The 23,690-nt window shown below is 36.1% G+C and overlaps 1 protein-coding gene across 7 annotated transcripts in view; it reads left to right on the top strand.

Moving 5' to 3' along the window:
- Window positions 1-23,690, top strand: part of LOC108966817 (reversion-inducing cysteine-rich protein with Kazal motifs) — a 54,904-nt gene that overhangs the window by 12,314 nt on the left and 18,900 nt on the right. For all 7 annotated transcript variants that reach the window (XM_018929908.1, XM_018929907.1, XM_018929903.1 and 4 more), the window contains exon 3: window positions 16,010-16,065. In XM_018929908.1, the coding sequence (XP_018785453.1) occupies window positions 16,010-16,065 (56 nt within the window). The remainder of the gene's footprint in view (window positions 1-16,009; window positions 16,066-23,690) is intronic.

The following is a 23,690-nucleotide window of genomic DNA, read 5'->3' as shown; positions in this document are numbered from 1 at the left end:
TAGGAAAAAAAGACAGGCATGGCGAAATTGCCGTCTATGAAAAATTGAGTTCAGTTGCGTGGGTGCATTGTGGAGCTAATGGATTAAGTAGCAAAACGCTTAAAATGAAAAGATTGAGGAACTGGTGGAGAATAGATCTGAAGCTCAAGCTTTTGGAGAGTGATGACTTATAATTCATCATAATTATATATTTGGAAGAGCTAGTTCTTCTATTATTTGATTTTAACGAATAATTGAACGTTTTACATGTTTTATTTCGATTCTATACATATGTTGAATACACCTTCAGTTATACTTTCATGTTAGATTTGTACTAGAAAGTTTGATAATATCCGTCAATAGACAGAAAAACATTCGTAGAAAACATACTTTCCTATCATTTCAGATGGTCGCCGACAGATCAACGCTCGTAGAAAACATACTTTTATTTTTTTTTATAAACAACTTCATAAAAACCACGTCACTGGTTCCTTATCAACCCAAATATTCAGTGCTAATTACACCATTTTCACAGCTGCATTCGCTGGCACTAAAAAGAACCTCTTTACGTTAGCGAAGGTTCGTTCGTCTCAGATCTTTATTGCCCTGAAGTAACACCTTGAAGTGTTTCTTCCGTAGCAGTTTCACAAAATAATTTCATATTCTTCATTTGCCGAGACCGCTGAGCCTTCTGCTCGGCTTTTAAGTTTCCGCTAAGTTGTCTGAGATTGCTTTGCTGTAGTATTGAAGTTCGATTTTTGGAACCATACTAGTTTAGGCCATAATGATGGCTAATGCAGAGGTCGTGAAACCATAAAACTTTAATTCCTGTAATTCACACTTAAAATCCATCAAAGCGCCGTGTGGCCAATAAAAATGTGCTCAGGCATTTAGTTGCTATTCGCACCAGTTCGGTGGAATAAATATGTAGCTGACGTCCGATAATATTTTCAACCTTAAAGCATGAATACCTACATGGCAATTGCCTATTAGAACACCCACAACTACGGAGAGGCTAGGCTAGGGAGAGTTACTGTGGGCAAAAAACACGCAGATCTTTTACCATCGATCTTGGGCCCAAGGATCTTACAACAGCGCATGAGCCAACGGTAACCCACTGCTTCTAGTAGAGTAAAACACATTATACTGATAGCGAGTCTAGAGCACTTTTCCTTGCCAGCTTATCAGCTTTACATTTGGCTGCGATTGCGCTGTGGCCTGGCAGCAATTCTTATCACAAAGTGACTCGATGCCATTGATAATGAAGTTAGGCGTTCCTTAATCAGCCTTCTCTGAAGGGGACTGCGCTCCAGAGCAGTAAGTCTATCATTACCTTAGTGACTGTAACAGAACCTTATTAGAATTGTAACTATGTAGAAAGAGTTTTCTTCGGAAAAGTTGTTGGCAAGGTGATTTATGTTTTAGAAAAAAGGTGCCAAGTGCTTAATAAAAGTCTAAAAAATCTTGGAAGATTATTGAAATTTGAAGGACTTGCTTTTTGCCAGGTGCGCGGAACAATACCAAATGGTTCTGAACCTCGTGAATATTCCGAAACACGTCACAAAGTTCAAATTATTTTATTTATTATAGGAAATTTCTACAAAAACTGGATTTTTAGAAATTAATTTGCTCATAATTTTCAATAAATTATTATGTATCAAAACTAGCAACGAGCAACTTCCCAACGCACCCACCTAAATCATAGCCCATAATCAGAATGGTAAGCGGCTGCTGACAGTGCCGCGTATGGAAGTAGCAACCATGCTAATTGAAAGTGAGGACTATTGCAAAGTAAAGCGCCAAGATTGACAGACAGACATATAGACACGAGATTGCTGTGCAAATTTTCTGCAGCTGCATAACAGAAACAACAACAAAACAATAAAGATCTGCTGTATTTAATGTTATGCAATAATATTTAGAATTTTGCTGGTGCATTTACAAGATTACAACAACAAAAATGACAACAACCATAAAAATAACAACGACACCAAAAGTAACAGCAACAATTACAAAAATAATAACAACAAATAACGACAACAACAATAATCAAAATAAGAACAACACCAAAAATAACAGCAACAACAACTGCAAAAAGCAAAAAGCAACAAACATAAAACAACAACAACAAAGCCAACTATTTGTGGCAAAAATGAAAAATTCGCTTTAATCATAATCCACAGCACGCCTGCATCTAATCAAAGTAAAGACATTAACTGCCGTTACTGCTAAGTGGACGCATTAGTTGCCAGCCATCAGCCATCGGCCATCGGCAATGGCAATTTTAATTTTAATTGAAAGTGATGAATAAATGCTTATGAGCATGAGATATGCAGAGAGCCACAATTCTAATATGCATTTGCATTAATTTGCTTTTGTGTATGCACATATACACATWTGTATGTATGTAACTAGTATGTGTATAGAGATATTACTGTAAACTCGAGTAGTTGCCATACTTACACATTAGTTATCGTCGTACATATTTGTTTGTATGTAATTGCACATGCGTGCCATGTATTCATAGATCTTTATTAGCCATTCAAGTGAATGCACACACTTTGGCTTGGCCAGTTAAGTGCAGTGTTTTCTATATGAAGTTGTTGGTTGAATACATGGCAAGCGCAAGCATTTGCATTTGCATGCCGCAGCAGACGGACCATCACACTATATATACATATGTATATACTTGCAGCGTACAGTTTTTGATTGCATATAGGCAAATTTATGGCGCTTGGCTTTGTATAAATGGCCGAAGTGCTCATCTAAATAGACTCTTCACTCACTCACAAACACAAACGCATCTACATATATAACTACATATGTTAATTAATTCATTTATCTTAATAAACGGCAAGTTGTGCATTTACTTTCTGGGTACTTAGTTTAATGAAAAGCGTTTTAAAACCATATTTCTGCTTCGCTTTGTACATGCTACTCTTGTTAGGCTCTGAAAATGTGTGCGCCAGTTAGCAGATAATAATTAGAAATGTCTAAAGCAGTCATGTTGTTATGAAGCTTTCAAATATACTACGACTTTTCATAAATTCTGTGAAGATTTCAAGGTTAATAAACTGAGCAGCTGCTTGCAGCTTCAAAAACATAGCTGCTAAAGAAAATGGATTGCAAAATATGGAGACAGAGTTTCAAAAGAAAACGAGGAAATATAAGGACTGAGTTTCAAAAGAAAAAGAGGATCGACCACCTCTCATCAATTTCAAAGTTTTTTTGGCAGCAATGGACCTTATATCGACATGTCTGAATTTGGTATTCCCGTAAAACTAAAACCTCTGTGCAAATTGTCGTCGAGCAATACCAAAAGCTACGTCAGGATCGGTAGAGGTCCTTCTCGGAGCCGTTCGATACCAAATAAAGTTTAAAACAAAACGACTTCATATCGTGCAGCTTCTTCAATCTACTCCTGGAGAAAATAATTCGAGCTGCATATCTAAATAGAGTGGTACAATATTCTATAAGAGTGTACAGCTGGTAGGCAATTGAGAAGTAAAGTCCTCTCTCGACGTACAAAGACTAAATTCCTCTGAGTCACTCATCATCCGTTCTGCTATATGCCGCAGAGGCATGGACGATGACAATATCTGATGAGCCGGCGTTCAGAGTTTGCGGGAGAAAGATTCTGGGGAAGAATTATGGTATTTTACATATTGGCCGGGGTGAATACCGCAGTCAATGGGATGATCAGCTGTACGAGATCCGAATGGATGAAAATACTCCAGCTATGAGAGTATTCAACGCAGTACCAGCTGGGGAAAGCAGAGGAAAAGGAAAACCTCTACTCCGTTTGAAAGACCAGATGACTGCCCTTATGGTAGTTCGCACGAGCTCAGCAAGCTCTAGAGTAGAACGTAAAAGGTCCATTGAATTACTAGCTCTTAGCAAGACGTATGATTTGGAAACATCTAAATACTTTCTCCTCCACTGCCCAGCTTTCGCCACACTAAGGTTAAAGCATCTTGGTTGCCATACCTTCTTACAAACTCAACAAATTTCGAGAAAACACGTTTGAAATTTTATCAGCCGATTAAAATAAGTTAAAAAAATCTTACAAAACCTATCTATAAAACTATTTACCGAGTTAACTTCAAATATTCGGGAATTATTTTCTTACAAATTTCAAATTCACTATTGCATATAACCCCTTAAAAGTCTTAATATTTACTAACATGAAGTAATGCTTATCAGATAATGGTCTACACACATTCCGATATAGATCAATTTTAGTTCTATATACAGGCATACATATAGATTTATACCTAGTATTAAAAACAAAGGAAACTTGCTCAGATTACATACATATATATCATGAAACATTTTACAGTACAAAATAAAAAATAAATATAATAAAAATCTTTGTAAAAAATAGCTTTGCTAAAAGCCGCATCACGATCACTGTGGCATTAGCGCATTTGACACGCGTCGACGAGGCCAATGAAGAATGTGCGCCGCGGCTGTTGAGAATAAAATAGTACAAAGTTAAAAATAGAAATAAAATAAAATAAATTAAAATTAAAAAAAAAGAAAAATGTGACAATTTTGCTAAATTTAAACACCTACTAAGCAGTGGAAGGCACTTGCCTTTGATTATTTACGCTAGGTGGGCTAGCTTAAATATTATTAAAGATATACAGATATACATATATACATATATGCTATATTACTTACAAAATATAAATATCAATATATCAATGAAGTGCAAATATGAACGCAAAATAAAAGAAAAAAACAATTTGTAAAATCTTTTTAAATAATTAAAAAAAAAAAAAATTTTATGTAAATATGCAAAACAGAATAAAAAATAAAAATAAAAAATAAATTTAAAAGAGTAGAATATAATTTTATTTTAGAAATACTTACTTAATAACTTAAATAGTATAAATAAATGTTTTTTGAAATTGTTTTTGCATCAAATTGAAACGTTTTCCATACCGGGTGCTTTACTTTATAGCCGTAAAATTTACGAGAGGATTAGTTGCCAAACCAGCTGTCAAAGTAAACACATGCTTTTCACATTTATGCTCATTATTCTTTGTCGAATTATTATGTAAGCTCGTGAGGATAAATGTATGAGGAAAATTCGTGAAAATTTAAATCCAAAAAACAGAGTACTATCTATACATCAGTGAATTTCTGGCTTGATGGGTACTTAATCACGGGAAATTGGACTATTTGGAGTAGAAAAAATTCTGATTAGACTAAGCCTGGGGTATTTAGCATGACGTAGGCATACTAGGTCCATACCAATTTTAAAATGGTGATGAACACAACATTGCCGTTATTTATGAATGAAACTGGTAGCTTATTGGTTTCCCTTGGCAATATTGCATTAAGAAAAAATGAAATAAACAATCACTTTGTAGGACTAACCAAAACATAGGTGTCGAATCATAAACAGACGACCTTCTGGTTCCCATAATGAAATTCCGTTATACTACTCTCTGTGGGTATACGTTAAGTCAGTTAATCAAACCAATATGGGATACATACAGTTGGGAAACCATGTATGTATGTATTTTTGACATCATATTATTTGTGCACTTATACATATATTTATAGATTATATGTATATACATATACAAACATATATTTATTTGAAATATATTAAAATTTTTTTTACCTCTAAAAAAGAACCCTATATTTTCTGAAATTATAAAATTTATATGTGTAATTAATGAAAACAATTTTTACATTGGAAACCAATATGTATTTGAAATATCACTAAAAAATCTATAATCCCAAAAATACACCCTCTATTTTTGGCATCATATTATTTGTGCACTTATACATATATTTATAGACTATATGCATATACATATACAAAAATATATTTATTTGAAAAATATTAAAAGTTTTTTTACCTCTAAAAAAGAACCCTATATTTTCTGAAATTATAAAATTTATATGTGTAATTAATGAAAATAACTTTTAAATTGGAAACCAATATGTATTTGAAATATCTAAAAGTTCTATAACCCCAAAAAGGCACCCTATATTTTTTGGCGTCATACAATTTATACATACATATGTATATGTGTATTTACAGATTACATACATATATTTATTTATTTTAAATATCATAATAAAAATTATACCTCTAAAAAAGGTACCCTATATTTTCTAAAATCATATAATTTATATGTGTAATTAATGAAAACAATTTTTATATTGACAACTTGTCGAATCATTCACGTTTCTAAGATCAAATTTCTCATTTTTCACATTTGATAAATGAAGGCACCCCATTTCGTATGGCTACCCAGGCAACACCTTCGATTAACGCATGATATATTGCTATTCCGAGTGAATTTGTCACTTCTAAGGCTTAAGGCCATTGTTATTTTATTGTCGAGCTTTACTTGTATGTCAGGAAATTAATTGTGCGAATTTCTTTTTAATAGAATACATAAGTCGCTATAATATTTACTAATGCACTAATATTCATATTTGCATATACTTATAGCGCATATATGTATATACACACAATTTGCGTATTGCCAAGTTTTATGAATCATTCAGCGTACACGCTCGTAAACGACGATGCGGCACACTTTGATCGATTGTCACCAATGCTGTCCATTTGTCTATCTATATCTTTGTTTGTTGGCAACTTGATATGATATGTGTGCCGACGGGGAGTGCTTAGAATAATAATAGAAATGTATACATATGGTCATACATACATATATAATATTATATTAGTATCTTTTAGCTTGTACACATACACTCACACTTAGCGTTTGTATGCCTTAATTTGTGTGTTTATTTTATTGGCATTCGACAGGTGCCTCAAATTGTATTGGCTGTTGGGATGGTGTTGATCATGTGGGTGTTGAAAAAACTATAAAAATATCCATATGTATGCTTGCTGGTGTGAATTGTGGCGTTGTTTTGGGCGGAGCTATGAATATAGTTGAAAACAGGCAATGATCGAAGGACTTGTAAACATTTTTATTGTTAACAAAATGGCGCAAATTTTTTTTTTTTAGGAAGTATAATAATTTACACTGCAGAGTGGTTCCAAAAAATAAAATTATTTTCAAAAATCGTATTACTTCAATCGTAAAAAATTCAAGAAAAACGGTCTAGGCTAAATTCCCTATAACGAACACCCCTCATAACTGTGTGTAATTTATGGCCCAAACTTTTTTATTTTTTTATTCATATTTGTTACTTTGAGATAGTTTTTTTTAAGAGCAATAAGTAGAATGATCACAGCAAACAAGTTGTTGGCTCAAAAGTAACTAATGAGATAACTGTCATTCATTCACTCCTGGCGGATATTGACTCATACTCATTAGTACAATAGCAATATAGTCTGAGTTGCAGCTTTTGGCACTAACGTTCCATTTTAAATACTTTTTTGCCACGCCTCCATATAGAGACGTCTGCTTAGTCGGCCAAAAACACTGCGACGGTGGGTGTCCGGTTATGAGGTATTTTACTGTTAGGAGATTTGAGAGCAAATCATGACAAAGTGATAACTCATACGCCATGGCTTACCCGAAATATACGTTATCTAAATATTAATATTGATTTATGCAATCAGTAATGTTGTCCAGCATTTGAATTTATAATCTTCTATGAGATTTTGAGGTCCTCTTAATTAATATCTGGGGCCTTGAAAAGTTAACGCTCGATTTTGACAAGTCTTGGACGTAAGATGGCATACTGAGAAGGCAGTATAAGTTGTTAAGATAATATTATGCATTAAAGGTGATTAAATTTGGTAGAGCAGTTAATGAGGTTTGAGCACAAATAATTTTTTTTTTAATTTTAATCCTAAACTCGGGAATAAAAATTGTTTCCATGCGGCATTTAGGAATCAAATTTTCATTTGGATTATATTTCTAGGAGAATCAATATTTAAATTTTTGGTTGGCTGCATTTCGTGAAAGTACCTTGCCCTTTCCTATCAGACCTTTTATAGTCTCAGGTTAAGTGTCCAGGACCAAAGCTGCTTTTGGGGTTTTCTTGTGTGTGCTTCCGCTACGTAGGTCTTCCTTGTTTTTTTAGGTAAAACTCTTTGCCACTGGCCGTCCTTTTCATTTCATAGTCGCACTGTTTCTCGAGGCTCCACAGGGCTTGTCGCGCAACGCTTCGAGGTTGGCTACTCGGGGTCGTGATTCGTCTGCTTAGATGTCCACGTCTTTTCTCATTTCCTGCAATGAGTTAATTTCTACGTTAACTTTTGATTACGTCGAAGAGTTCATCTAGCTGTGCCGTTCCGATCTTAACATCCTTGCTGACGTTCTTTTGTTTCCCCATCGCCATCTTCATAATTTGCACGTTATCTTACACTTTTCAGGGGATTCCTCTTCTGGGTAATGTATTTGCTCATTTGGGTATTTTTGTTTCGGTGAATCTTGAAGCTCTTCCATAGCAGCAGCTGGGGTGCTCTTGCCTTCTCCTTGTTTTGCCAATTGTGCTTGTGTGTCCGGACTTTACCTTGAGACTGTTTTTCCCAAGTTTGGTCTGGTTGATTTGCAGACGAGTATAGGGGATCTAAGTATCCTACTACTTCTATGGAAGACGGTTCCGTATTTCTCGTCTTAGCCATCTTTATTTTGTTGTTGTTGCGGTATAATAATATTTTCTAGTGGGTCTTCGATTAAGGCGCTATCTCCGCACGTTGTAAGAGTTGCTCTTTATGAACTCCGTAGTTGATACAGGTTCTTATGGGAGCTCATGTTTAGATCCAGGTTCGGTGATGAAACAGAACCTCGTTCTTAACTGAACTTGTACGGCCAAAAATATAGTGGTGACGTGCATTGAACTATAGCATATAGCTGTCGCACAAACTGGCCCATCAAAATTGAGTTCTTGTAAGAAGTCTTTTGTATTTGAGAAGGGTATTATAACTTAAGTTAACGCCTTTGCTTGTTTTTGATTTTAAACTAAATTCAAAAAAAAATAAGCGCTTCCTGTGTCAGCAACAATTACTTAATAATAGAAATGATTTACTATGCAAACTGAGTCTCGAGGCGACAATTGTTCAAGAGAAGCAAAATCTGATCATAAATATTATACAGACAGATGCATATAAATATACACATACACTTAACTTGTTGTTGTTGTCATCGCGATTAATGTTTGTGCATTGAATTGCAAATGTTGTTGCAATACATGAAAAAAAAACGCAACAACAGCAATACCATTGACTAGCAGCAACAATAGCAATAACAAATAATAGCCAGATAACAACAACAAATGATTAAGACTAAAGTGCTGTTGCATTTGAATAATGATGAACTGTCATCGAAGTGAATGAACGAAGGAACGAGTCAACGAGTGAGCTTGCCACCGGCACTGCTGCCACAACGGCGCACATGAAATTTGCTGCCACATGCAAGTAATTCTACATTCATATACATGCAGACTTGTGTATGTACATATGTATACTGGCATATGCGACGATCAGCGAGGTGTTGGTGCTCTCTGGACGAGTGGGTCGAATAGCCACTGGCGATTAGAATGTCTTCGCTTCGCAAGCAAAGCATAAGCGTTCCCCCACTGCAAACATTTGCTATTGCAACTTGTTGTTTGTTGTTTTGTGCAACATGTGTTTGTGTCGCCAACGACCGGTTGCTGCCACTTCGTAGTGCATATGCTGTTCAGTGTTTGTTGTTGTTTTTTGGTTATTAACATTTAAGTATTGACTTTGTGCTGCGCTTATTGGTTGTTTTGTGTTGACTTTGTTGTTGCTGTTGTTGTTATTGGCTGTTTGCTGATACAAATACAACACATGAGACTTCAATAACTGCAGACGTCTCATGAATTTGTATTGCTTTGTTTTATTTGCCTTCTTGCTTTATTAGAGAGTTTGTTGCTTTGCTTTGAGACTTTTATTATTAATACGATTATATCTACGATTTTGTCCAGTAGTTGCGGTTTTAGAGTACTATAAATGTATTGATTAAGTATGGGAATTTAGTATAAAAAAATTTTTTTTAGCTATGTGCGATTTACTACGTCGTCATACCGTAGGTGACTTAAGCAATACGATCTTATCTCGTTCGGATAGTATGTAAGTGGCTTGTGGCTTACGATCATTCACATTTTGCAATTTGAAATTATCGAAAAAATTCGATAATTAAACTTTTTTGATGATATCGATAATTTTCGATAATTTAATTTTTTTGGTATCGATAATTTTCTTCTCATAAATTCATAATATCGATACTTGAGGATAATACCATTTTCCCCTATATGCCATATATACTATATTATAAATATCGATAAAACACTTGTGTTACTTTGTGAATTATATGTCGGTAATTTAATTAATTTTGGTAATATCGATAGTTTTCGACAATTTACTTTTTATAATTTGATAAAATCCATACATGACTATAATACTATATACTATATTTTAAATATCGATAACGATAACACACTTATGTTACTTTGATAATATGGATAATTAAATATTTATAGTTTGATAGTATCGATAAATGATGATAATAGTCTTACGAAAATGTAATGTTATTGATGAATATTGATAGTTCAGTTAAGATAGTTTAATAATACTTTACTTTTGACAGTTTTATAAAATCGATAAATGTTGATAGTTTAGTAATATCGATAAATTCACTTTTTGAAGTTTTATAAAAACGATAAATATCGATAACTAACTTCTGATAGTTTAGTAATGTCGATCATTTTTATAAAATCAATAAATGTTGATAATTAACTTTATATTTTGTTTATATCGCTAAATTCCGTTAATTCACTTGCGGCAATATCGATAAATCTCCAAAACTCTCTTTCGATTTTTTGACAACGTCAATAGATCTCGATAATTAGTTTTTATTTGTTTGATTATATATGTACATAAACAGTGATAATCAACTTTTCATAGTCTTATAATGTCGATAACTATCGATAAATCACCTTTGGTGTTTAACAATATCCATAAATGTTGATAGTTCTATTTTTGTAGGTTTTCTAATATCAATAAATTACAGTAATTAATTTTCGATAAATTGATCGATAGACTCATCAGATATCAGAAATTCACGTTTGACAGCTTAGAAATAACGATAAGTTCCGATAATTATTTTTTATAGTTTGATTTTCGATAAAGATTGATAATCAACTTTTCATAGTCTGATAATGCCGATAACTGGCAATAATTCAACTTTTGTATTTGGTTAATATCGATAAATGGTAACAATTCGCTTTTGATAAATTAAGAAATATCCAAAATTCTCGTTCTGTAGTTTGATAATATGTTCTTTAAAAATATACTTGATAAGGCCAATAGAAAATAAAAAGAAAAACCTAGAATTACAATGACAGTCGGTACCGAATCTCAGATAAACAGTTTTTTGTAAGATTTTCAAAAATGTTTTTGAATTGTGATTCTAAATTTTTGCCCTACAAATTTCACCGCCCTAATGCACATACTCATTTAAATTCTATAAACACATGGTAACTAAAATTATTTTGTGCGGTCAGCCTCAGAACAGAAAAAACTATTTTTATTTTCCATTTGTTTCAATTGCCACACTTTCTCACTCAAATATTGCTCACAGCTGTGTTATACAAATTTACGAGCACAAAACCAAAACACTTGTCAGTTTTTTTCGTTTTTCTTTCTTTGAAGCTTCAACGCGACATTTTCTTTGCGTTGTCACAATAACTAATTACTAAAAAATACAAAATACGCTAATAAAGCAGTGAAATGGAAATAAAAATAAAATTTGCGTTTGCGTTGTTTTTCTGTTTTTTTTCTTTGTGGTTTTGCGCGAATCGACCACACAGCAAGTAGCTTAACAAGCACTCAATTGCTGTTTGTTAGTGTTGTTTTAGACTTAAAAAATCTATTTTTTTAAACAGTGCGAGTTAAGAAATATTTTTTATGTACATATGTACATACTATAAACCAATGCAAACAATAAAATAAATTATTTAATTATCTCTGCATTATTTTGTCACAAAGTTTCTTTTGAGCACTCTTTGATGTATGACTTCTAATAAAAATTTGTAGGTTGCCGCAGTTGAACATCTGTTTGAAGACGAAATCACTTAAATGCTCATTGCTCATTTGCTCTATGTATTGATAACTGCTTCATGTTGTTGTTGTTGAAGCGGCACAATTCTGCCGAGTTGACAGTATTTGACGGAATAAAAAATCTGTGTTCGTACCGGTTACACAGATCCGACCACCGTGGAAACAGATGAAACTTCATCATCAAAACGGATTACTGCTTCAACTTCATCAACTCTTTAATATTTTCCTTAAGAAGTCGCTTTTCCGGTTTCGAAATACTTAAAGAGCTATAAGAGAGATGCTATAGACTTCTCTTCTCTACCTCCCATGCACTCCAAAAGGCCAGTGTCCCGTTATAGTTGCTGTAAGTCTGTATACGTATACTATTTCTTGATCTAAGTGGTAGATCTTGGTACTATTCTTGTCATATTTGGGCCATATTTGCTTAGTTACTGGACATGATTTTGACTCCGCCCCGAATTTGTCTAAAAACGCTGCTAGATTTGTCGGCTCGCCTGCCTTTACGTTGCCGAATATATTCGTTTGACCGGGAACACAAATTATGAACAAGTGGATTGGACTTGCCAGTAAACTTAAAACCTTCATGCAGTTGTTGTTGACAAATCAAGCAACGCCGCCTGACTGCCCGTGTATATGGTGCTTCTTTATAACCTCTTGTTGTTGTTCAATAGCACTTCAAATGCTTTCGCTAACCTAGCACTTTCGCTTGGAAATCCTGCCTTAGTTTTGTAATTCCAGCTGAGAAACCCAATCTTTGCATCCGTATGTCAGCAATGATACGCCGAATATTCTCTTTCAAGGCGTCAATCATTTCGGACTTAAGTGGATAGATAAGCAACCTCATAAAACCCTAAAAAAATATTTAAGCGGTGATAAATGTCATGATCTTTGAGGCTGCGCCACAGGCACCGACCGTACAGCGCGCTTAATGGTTCTTAGGCTTCAAATCTTGCACGAGTTGAATTTTGTGAGTTCGTAAACCAAGAGCTTCCGCAAAATCTTCTATAAAGAGGATAGGGACAGCGCCATTTGTTGCGAGCGTGTTGCGAAATCGATCCATGTTAGGCAAATATATTGACCAAATATGAACCATAATTTTGGTAGTAAACTTTCGCGATTTGAAAACTTTGTTCGGAAATAAGTCTATTTATTATAAAGTGTATAATAAATTGAGTATAAATCAAGTAATAGCTTCCAAAAAGATCAACTCCGATAAAACCATTGACTCATTGAAAACCACACGTCTAAAAATAAAAACATTTCAAGAAAAAGGATCGAGTTCTGAAAAAAAATTGAGATAAATAATAGGCTCGAATTCCAAAGTAGAGAAAGAGTCGATGAAGTTCAACAACACTGCGGAGAGAACCTTAAACATATTCCAATTATAATTAATTTTGAACAATTTTAAGCAAATTAACCGCAAGTATTTCAGCCCTTCTTCCGGATGCTCATTACTCTTTGCCGCAAAATAAATACTACATATAAATATATACATATATTTACATATATAATTGTACAACAAACGCCCTCATGTTTTTGCGCACTTAGTGTCACCATTCACACCAGAAGTGCCACTTGGCGGCAAGAAAACATCTGGACGTGCGATCGCCAGCAAGAACACGATCGGTACGAACACTTTTGAGTCACAACTAAAGTACACTAACACAATTATATACAAACTTACATACATATAGTAGATTTGTGCGAACTTATAAATAATAGAATGTCAAGTTAAGCGGCTGAAGAGTCAAGCAGTTGGACAGACGCAGAAACTTCAGTGAATCAAAAGTGATCGCAAGTAAAGTAAGCGAGGCGTTGATCGTGCTGAGGCCATTGAATCGGTTGCGTTGCCTGGCTGCGCAACTGACTCGACTGGTGACACTTGTACGGAAGATTAAAAAATTAACTACATGTGTATTTGCATATAGATTAACTCACATACAGATATATGTATGTATATATGCACGATGCGCTGGCGTCTGCAATGGACTTGCGCTGCTATAAGCGAATGTCTGCAGGATTTGCGAGTGTATGCTGGCAAAATAAGAGAAAATAAATTAAAAATTGCGAATTGCTCGACATTAATCACATGGGAAAAATTCATGCAAAACACAGTGCTGTTGCGTTGCCGCCTAAGACCCGACAATGAAAGCATAAAGCAACAAGCCGGAGACGACAGCGCGTCGTTGGGATTTTGTAAGATCAGCAAGCAGTGCTGGTGGTTATGAGTAGAAGAACTGGATGATTGAACATGATTTAGAAGTCGTTTGTGGATGAAGCGGCGGGAGAGGTGAGCGAGATCGGCAGCCAGCAGCTGTTGGCGTAAACGTGAATGGAGTTGGCGTGCCATAGTCATAAACTGATGGAATATGGTCGCGTCAATTTGGAGACATGATGGACGCAAGTTTAATGAATACAACATGGTGTAACTAGCGGAAAATATAAAAATCATAATAAGCTCGAATGCAACGAAGCTATAATACCCCACAAAAACAGAAAATATTGCTTAAAATAATTTTTATTGGACAGTTTGTACGATAGCATTATGCTATAGTGATCCGATCTGAACATATTTTTCGAAAATTGCATTATTGCATAGGAAAATAACTTATGCCGAATTGCGTGAAAATATCTCGTCGAATGAAAATATTTTCCACACAAACTTCTAGGAGATAAAGAGAAGCATAAAAAATTTCAGATCGATGTCTCAAAAGCTGAGGGACTAGCTCGCGTATATACAGACAGTTACAAAGAAGTTTTGAGTTACTGCCGGCAGTAAAGTGGAGTAGCGTGATTCCATGCTGGACCTTCTATCGAGGAGTAGCACTATCCCGTGATACACTGACGGTTCGAAAACACCTTCACAACATTCCAATGGGTCGTATTTCGAGCATATTTCAAGCAAAAGTCTTTGCTATAAGTCAGTGTGCAGGAAATCAATCTCTACCCCAACCAGCGTATCGCGATAGGCAAGCGGCACTAAAAGCGGTAACAGCTTATGAGGTTAAATCGCTTTTAGTGGAGGTATGTATAGGAGGGTTAAACCGCCTATCAGTTTACATCCGTGTACACCTGATCTGGAGAGACGGCAAGAGAGCGCACGTAGGAGAGAGTGGGGAGAAAACGACACTGGCAGCACGAATCCGCTACGCCAAGCTACAAATGGGAGGGTACAACCTTGCAAGGTTTGAAGATATGATCAACCTCTCCCCGCCTCTTTGTCGCGCTATAAACACGGTACTGCAGGCTCAGCAAGCACTTGTCCAACATGGGTATAATCTCTAGCGCAAACTACCGGTTTCGCGACAGGGTACACAGCACCTGATTCTAGATTGCCCAGCAATTTGTAGAAGTAGGTTCAACAACATAAGTTTAATATACGGGCTCACCAAGCTCTTGGAATCGTTCAGAATGCTGTGACTATATGTGAAAGAGAAAGGACACAATAAATGATAGGTCGCAGTGCAAAGCTTCAATTATTTTATATCTATTTTTTTTTTATTTACAGACAAACTTGACTAACTTGGAGAGACTCTGTCATTTCTTTTGGGACAAATTTAATATACCCTGTTCGGTATAAAAAGTAAAAATTAACAATACAGCGAAGACAAAAATCTATTTGCGGCTTGATGAAATCTATTATTAATCCAAAACCAAATAACAAGTTCAAATACCCCGCCTCGTAGCGATGCAACGCACGTGTTGCGTCGTAAATGCTGCAGTTATGCGTAAAATAAATTATTTCAAATGTCAAAAAATGAAATATTACACAGCCATTAAACAGATATTTGCATTTGGGGTGCTTCATTCATTTCTTTTTTTTTTAATTTTTCTCATTCTGTCCGACGCACGCACTTGCACTGCCTGTCTTTACAGTAATATATTTTTTGTATGCTACTTAAATGCTTTTTTCGATTTCTTTTTTTTTGAACATTACGCATTGCATTTCTTTGCTGATAATCGTTTTCGCTAAATCTGTTTTCTTTTTCTTTCTTCCAGACATTTACACTTGTTGCAGCGAGGTATTTGGCTCATGTCGTACATCATGCGAAAATGTAAGTGCATACATTTTTTAATCATATGTATTTGTGAGTGCGGTAAAACCACTGACTGCGCGTACTTGTCATGATTTTTTGACAGTTAACGGTACTTTCCGTCATATCACATCGTTCAAACGTCAATGCGTTAAGCAGCCGAACGTGTTGCAATGCTGTTGATAGTTTATAGTTGAGTTAATTTGAAACTTAGATTTACGATTCATGGAATTGAGGTGGTTTCGGTGGGCTGGAAAGTTTAGATGACCATGTGTATGTTCGAAATGTGTGTGAGTTTCAGTAGTCAAAAATATTCGGTTACAGATTAGGTTAGGTTAATATGGTAGGCGAATAAGCCGCGCATAAATCAGTTTTGGTCCTTTGCGATACCAGCTGGCGTTCAGTTGCTGGGTTCAAGAGGAGTAGTTATCCTTTAGGATAATGCCTTTAGGATTCTTGCGCTTGATGCGTATTTTAACAGGCTCTGCAGCCTCACTATCGATACCTCTTCCAGTGCATCATGCCGTGGGTACCCCAGATGCTCACAGCGTAGTCTTGCCAATGCGGGACAAGTGCACAAGGGATACTCCATTGCCCTGTTGCCGTGCTCTAGACATTTTCATCACTACAAATATATTTTCTTACCGACTGACACTCTTAAAAATATTATACTTTCTTATAAAAGCTAAAGTAGTTTAAATCGTTCAATTATAATGCAAATTTCCTTCCAACTCTGTTATGTTGATATCGTGAATTTGGCAAAAAATAGAGACGGCAACAATGTCACAAAAAGTAATTTTGAGGATTTGATAGTTTGAGAACTTGTAGGAAAATCTAGAAACACACTTTTTAGCCAGAAGCAAAAAAAAAAAAAAACAATTTCAGTATTGACCTCACAATGAAGCCTATTGGTCGTCTGATGGAGACCGTTCGAAAAAGCTATACATGTTAACAAGCTTACGAGTCCAATCAGACATGGCGATAAAAATAGTCCATACGGGAAAATTCTGAATAGCACTTCTTCATCAATTCCATCCGTAATAATTTGTTACACAGCGCCACTGAATCTATTTCTGATGGTTTTTTTCTCTGCTTACATACTGAAGATGGATACGAGAACATGGCGCAGTCATTGCAGAAGGGACGCAGTGAACTTTTTTACGGATGGGACTCAGCTCACAGAGGACGCTACCTGATCACCGTTCTCCAAGCATAAATGGTTGCCATTAAGGTAGCTGTTAATATATTGTTCCCAAGTGCAGCCTATTTCAGGGAGCCGAGCATACACTCCGACAGCAGAGCGGCAATACACTGTACACTTAAAGTTATTCAAGGAGTGTAAATCCTCGCTATCTATAGCATCAAGCTACTCCATTATTAGACTCGTTGAATGCCTGCCAAAGCGATATCGTTGGAACCTCGTTCAAAGTCGATGTACTGGCAAGAAAGAAGTCTTGTTTCTAAGTGTTGGGAACGAACTGGGTCTACGTTGTTTCCTTGGTTTCTAGCATTGGCCACCACGCGTTAGCTCAGCAAACGTTGATCGACTACGAGCTCCTGTAACGACTGCCATTAAGGTAGCTGAAAATGTATTGCTCCGAAATGCTGCCTGTTTTACCTAGGTGAACATTCTCTCCGACAGCGGTAATACTAGTGTTGAGCTCGTTCTATGTGCGTTCACATTTAGACATGCAGTGTAGGTCAATAGCAACAAACTACTTCAATATGAGATGCGTTAGTCTGGTCATCGCGGAATCATTGGAAACTGGAAAGCCGACGAGTTTCGAGGAAAATGTCCCAAGTACATCGGTTTGGGAACAAGCTGGATCTCTGTTATGTGCTTGTTTTCTACGCGAGCTTTGCAAGTTTTGTTCATATATGTACGAGTACAGTAAGGCTAAAACTCTTGTCGGATGGATATCCGCCGAGTTATATAGAGGAAAGGAAGGTCAAAATATTCATATACATTTGATATTAGCTGTCTAAAAAAGTTCGTGACAATTAAAGGTCCACTGTGATTTGTCGGAACGGACTTCCGTTCTCAGACGTTCAAGTGACGTTTTGACTTTTGCCACTTTTAAATTAATAATTACGGCCTCTTTTAACGAAAGTTTCGTGCAAACGACGCATAACTTTCAAATAGTATTCCTTGTTGGCAATTTGATCGGTCGGGAGGAATCCGGGGCACATGACATTTCGATAATCGAAGAAAACTGTCAATATAACCATGATTTGTGGCATGCTTTGCGTAGTTTTTTCGCCCTCGGCTCACTTTTACCACGATATGCGCCGATCTTTTTTTGGGTCGTAAGCATAGATCCAAGACTCATCGCCAGCAATAATACATATGTTTCAAGACATACTGCTATTCAGAAAGCATTGTTTCACAGCCGTTAACGCGACGCTGTTTTTCGAAAAAATTGTGTGATTTTGGAACCAATCGTGTTTTCACTTTTCTTGGGCCTAAATGATATTTCAAAATTGGGTTTCACCGATCCCACCGATATTCCAACAATGTAAGATCTCTGACTGTTCATCATCGGTTATCATTAACAACAATTCCTTTATTTTATTGGCGTGTTGATCATCCGTTGATGTTGATGGCCGTCCTGGACGTCGTAAGTTGTCAACGCGTTCTCGGTCCTCTTTTAATAATTTGTACCAATCAAAAACACTTGCTCGCGACAAGCAATTATCACCGAAGGCCTTCTCCAACATTCTGAATGTTTCGGCATCAGAAATTCGATTTCGCACATAAAATGTAATGGAAATTTGTACACCGTACATTTTTCTAAAAAATTTCTAAAGCTTCAGCGAACACCTCACGACCATTTAACTGCCGATTGGTTTCACCAAAACCCGCTTTCAGCGCATGCGTGTGGCTATTATAACGTTAATCAAATTATCTAATAGCTACACCTCGTAAATATGCCTGCAACTAGTACCGGTACTTCGTGTCGCTGCATGCAGCCAGCGAATAAGTTTGCAAATTTTATTGCCGGCACAGCCCACCCGAAAAAATTGCGTCTATTAAAGCGTCTAAGCAAATGCTAAAAAGGCAGTTAATGACTGACAAGTTTATTAAAAGCTTATCCTTATCGCTATGCAGCCGTCATTTAGACATTGTGGGCACTATCAAAGAGGCCTAATGAAAACTGTGCGAAATTTGCATTTTTAAATTGCGACGACAACCCACATGTAGTGACAGGCCAACATACATATAAATATGTCATACATATAAATGCATATATAGAAAGATATATATTCGTATATGTGCTAGTATCTATTTGGTATTTGTGTGCTTGAGAAATGCGGCAAATTGCGTGGGGGTGTCGCGTATCAAATTTTTATAAATTTTTTTCTGCACCACAAAATAGCATCCTTATCCGTATGGATGTGTGTGTCGGCAACATTCGCTTTGCTCTCCGCTATGAAATTAAGAGGCTGGCCATGTGTAAATGCTAACGCCCATATTGGCTAAATAAATTGTTGTTGCTTAATTGACGTTTACGTGATAAAATGCATATTTTGCATTCACCAAGTCAAATGCTATTTATTCTTACTTACAGTGGAGACCCTCGTGGCACTACAGGTTTAGCTGCATGCATGCTAAGCGAGTATTTGTCGCGCTTTCTCACTGCATGGCACCCTGAAAGTTAGCGCGTCACACTGAGCAGAGATATAGACGGCTATACTAACATATATATATATATAAATATACATATGTATATATGTTAATATCTACTAATACTCGCACTTACTAGTCTATCGAGTGATTTTTCTGCAGCAAGGTGTAAGTTGACAGTTTTTATCGGCGTTAGTTGAGCGAAAATCCAGTTCGCCTGCAGCGCCTGCGCAACAGTGAAATTTACATGTGTATCAACACACACTTACATATGTATAGTTGTATGAAAATTTCAATTTCTTTGCGCTTGCGTGTTCGATTGCGCGGCTAATTGCGTGATTTAGCAGCAAAAGTCTGCACAAATTGTTAAAAATAAATGGTAAATAAATAATTCGAATTCCCCCATTGCATATGTATCTGCATATAACCGCATACATATGTATGTACCGATTTAAATGCGCTTGAAAATCCGCCATTAAGCCATTACCAGTTTGTCACTCGCTTAACAACTATTGACAACTTAAAATGCTGTCATTTAATTCTTAATATTACCTCGTTAATGTCTTAAACTAGTATTTTCATTTCGCAGTACTTCCAGCATACGTAAATTCTTCTGTGCAGTCATTAAGCTGACCATAAAGTGACGTTGAAATTTGCGCATGCGCCGTAGCCACTCATTTATTTGCCTATGCGCACATACATTTGTGTAGTAGGTATGTCTGTATGTGTGCGATGTTGCAATTAGCGTACGACTTGTAGCAAAATTGAGCGAGAAAAAGCAGGAAAGAACTGTTGGTAGAGTTAGAAAGGGTGTTTTTTGAGTGCTACGGTAACTTTGTTTCAAACAAGAAAAAAAACGTTACCTTTGACAACACCCAAAAGCTGAATTCATTAACGACAAAAGGGTATAAAAAGATCTTTAGCTTGATTTTGATGCCTCTGCACCATATAACAGAAAGAGGATGATGAGTGACTCAGAGGAATTTGATCTTTGTTTGTCGATAGAGAACTTCACTTCTCAATTGCCTACTCACTCCGAAGCAGCAGCTGTTGGCAAGAGTTAGTTTTCGCTGAACTTCGAGGCTGACGTTGTTGTTGGTGTTAATGCTGGCTCCAAGATCGACGAAATTATCTACGATTTCGAAGTTAATACTGTCAACATTGACGTGGGAGCCAAGTAGCGAATGCGACGACGGTTTGTTTGATAACAGGAGATATTTCATCTTGCCCACTTGAAAGTAGAACTAATGGCGCGTGTTGAGGTCAATGAAATCAATACCATCGGCGTGTTCCAGCAGCTGTACATTCTTATAGAAGATTGTACCTTCTCTATTCTGTTCTGCAGCTCGAATTATTTTCTCCAGCAGTAGATTGAAGAAAACGCACGACAGGGAGTCGCCTTGTCTGAAACCTCGTTTAGTATCGAACGGTTTGGAGAAGTCCTTTCCGATTCTGATGGAGCTTTTGTTATTGCTCAACGTCAGTTTACACAGCCGTATTAGTTTTGCGGGGATACCAAATTCAGACAACGCGGCATAGAGTCAACTCCTTTTCGTGCTGTCAAAAGCAGCTTTGACGAAGAGGTGACGCGTGTCGATCCTCTTTTCACGGGTCTCTTTCAAGATTTGGCGCATGGTGAATATCAGTTCTTTCTCGCCGTATTTGAATAGCTGGGTCAGAATCCATCGGCTCCGCCGCTTTGTTGTCCTTCAGACGGGTAATTGCTATTCAAACTTTTTCATGGTCGGGCAATGGAACGTCTACTCCATCGTCAACGATTGGGGAATCGGGTTCACCATCTCTCGGTGTTATGCTTTAACTGCTATTCGGGTGGCTGGAGAAGTGTTCAGTACATAACTTTAGCAAATTGTTTGATAGTTATTTTTTTAGGTTTTAGCCGGTCTTTCCTCATCAAAAACTATCCGAAACCACAAACTACCGAAATTATACCCATTATAAATGTCGAAAAATTGTACATCCTTTGAATACTTGTTTGAAAGTAATTTCTTTAAGTCTTTCTTTGCCTCAAAATTACACCCTTTATGTCAATAAGCATCCAATTCAGCCAGATTTACAGCCTTTCTCACAACTTTTGTAGTAAAACTAGGATATTACAAGAATGAAAATTATAAATTAGCACATAAATCAATTGAAACTGGTTCAGGAATAGAATTGCAGGATAAATAATTGGTATTTGGCGCTAATTGAAAACTTGTAATTGTGAAAAAGAAATGCCGCTAAGACTATATAACGGTAATAATAAATGAAGAAGCAATTCGGCGGCTTTGATTTATTAATAAAGCGGATTTACTTGCAACAAAAATATGCAATACTATATGGATATATAAATACTAAATGGATTTGCTCTCTAAGAAATATTTTTAATTGATTTAAAATCCGTAAACTCGTAACCCGTAAAACAACGAAAAGACATCTTCGTCGCCGTTAATTCACAGTTCCATTGATTAACTACACTTCGTGTGGTTTTATTTATTTTTTTAATTCACATTCAACATTTTATCCTTTCCCGTAAAAGTTAATAAATTGCCTGACTCTTCTAATTTGTTTTTGCATCAATCAAAAGCATAATGGAAATGAAAAAAACAACTGCCGAACTGCTCGCCTATGCGCACTCGAGCGCAGTCGGCGGTCTACTCACGAAGCAGCAACACAACGGTACAGCGGTTCCGAAACTTTTAGTTAGAAATATGAGAATATGAAGGATATAAAAGATTAATTTGAATAGGTGTAAATTATTAAATTATGAAGAATAGTTCAATATGAGGATGGTTATTGTAGATGGATCTCATAATTTATAAATCTATTGGAGGCTAAAAGCTTCTAACTCGACCTCTACGTGGAATTTTTAGGAATTGTTATAACAATTTGTTCTACAAATACTCCTGGGTTATAATAGTTATATTTTTCCCTACAATTTCAATGGAAAATTTCCCTACATTGGGCAGCCGTACAGCGATTTCTTTGTGAAAAACGATATCAAGACGAGTCGAGCAAGAACGAGTTGCATACCCAAAATATCCACCAACACCATTGGAATCGATTTGTGAGAGATATCGAGCTCTTTAGCCATATCTTTAACACTTGCCTGACGATTTTCAAGCATCATATCCTATTTTAATATTTTTATCAGTTGAAGAGTTCAAAGACCCTGCAGACCTGGGCATGTCTTCAACCATATCTCGACCGTCGTTGAAGGCATTGTACCACTCACAAGCTGATAAAACTCAATCGCCGTAAACATTCTTCAACATACGCAACAATTTTGCATACGAGATTTGGTTAAAAATTACTTTTTTATCACAATATAGTCTTTTCATAAGTTCAATGAGCTAAAGAAACGTTCTAAACAACTTATCTTATTCGGTCTTAAATACATAGCTACACTTTATTGATCAACAACCGTGCTATATTCATTTTGTTTAGTTTCGGAAACACTGTCTTTCTTGCTAARCAATTCTTTAATTTGCATAAGCAAGCGTCGTTGCTACAAAGCGCTTGAAGGCATTCCGCTTGTTATGAATGAATTTATGAAAATTGAAACTGAGACTTTGCTGAATGGGTCGTTCTATATTCACCAATGTGTGTATTAAGACTTCATTGTTCCGCTTAAACCGATGTAGAGGCAGGGTATCAACTAAGCATGCGCGAAAACTAGTTTAATTTGCTGTAAAACTGCCACCAGCTTATTTCGCTTTACTTAGCCAAGGTTAGCGATCACCGATACCGACACAAACTTACATGGAGCTGTTGGTAGATCATGAATTGCTGTTAAAGGAATTCGATTTTAGGGACTGGGTACACTCTGTAGTCTTCTGGGTGCAAGTTACCTCCGCTCTCTTCTATTTCTGTCATGTAAAAGAGAGAGATTTTATAGATTTTATTATACCCTGAACAGGGTATATTAATTTTGTCACGAAGTTTGTAACACCCAGAAGAAGGTCTCGGAGACCCTATAAAGTATATATATAAATGATCAGTATGTTGAGCTGATTCGATTTAG

This window comes from Bactrocera latifrons, unplaced genomic scaffold (assembly GCF_001853355.1).
Source record: "Bactrocera latifrons isolate USDA-ARS-PBARC rearing strain unplaced genomic scaffold, ASM185335v1 scaffold_17, whole genome shotgun sequence".
NCBI lineage: Eukaryota > Metazoa > Arthropoda > Insecta > Diptera > Tephritidae > Bactrocera > Bactrocera latifrons.
Note: the sequence above shows the minus strand (reverse complement) of the source record. Positions and strands in the feature narration are given on the sequence as shown.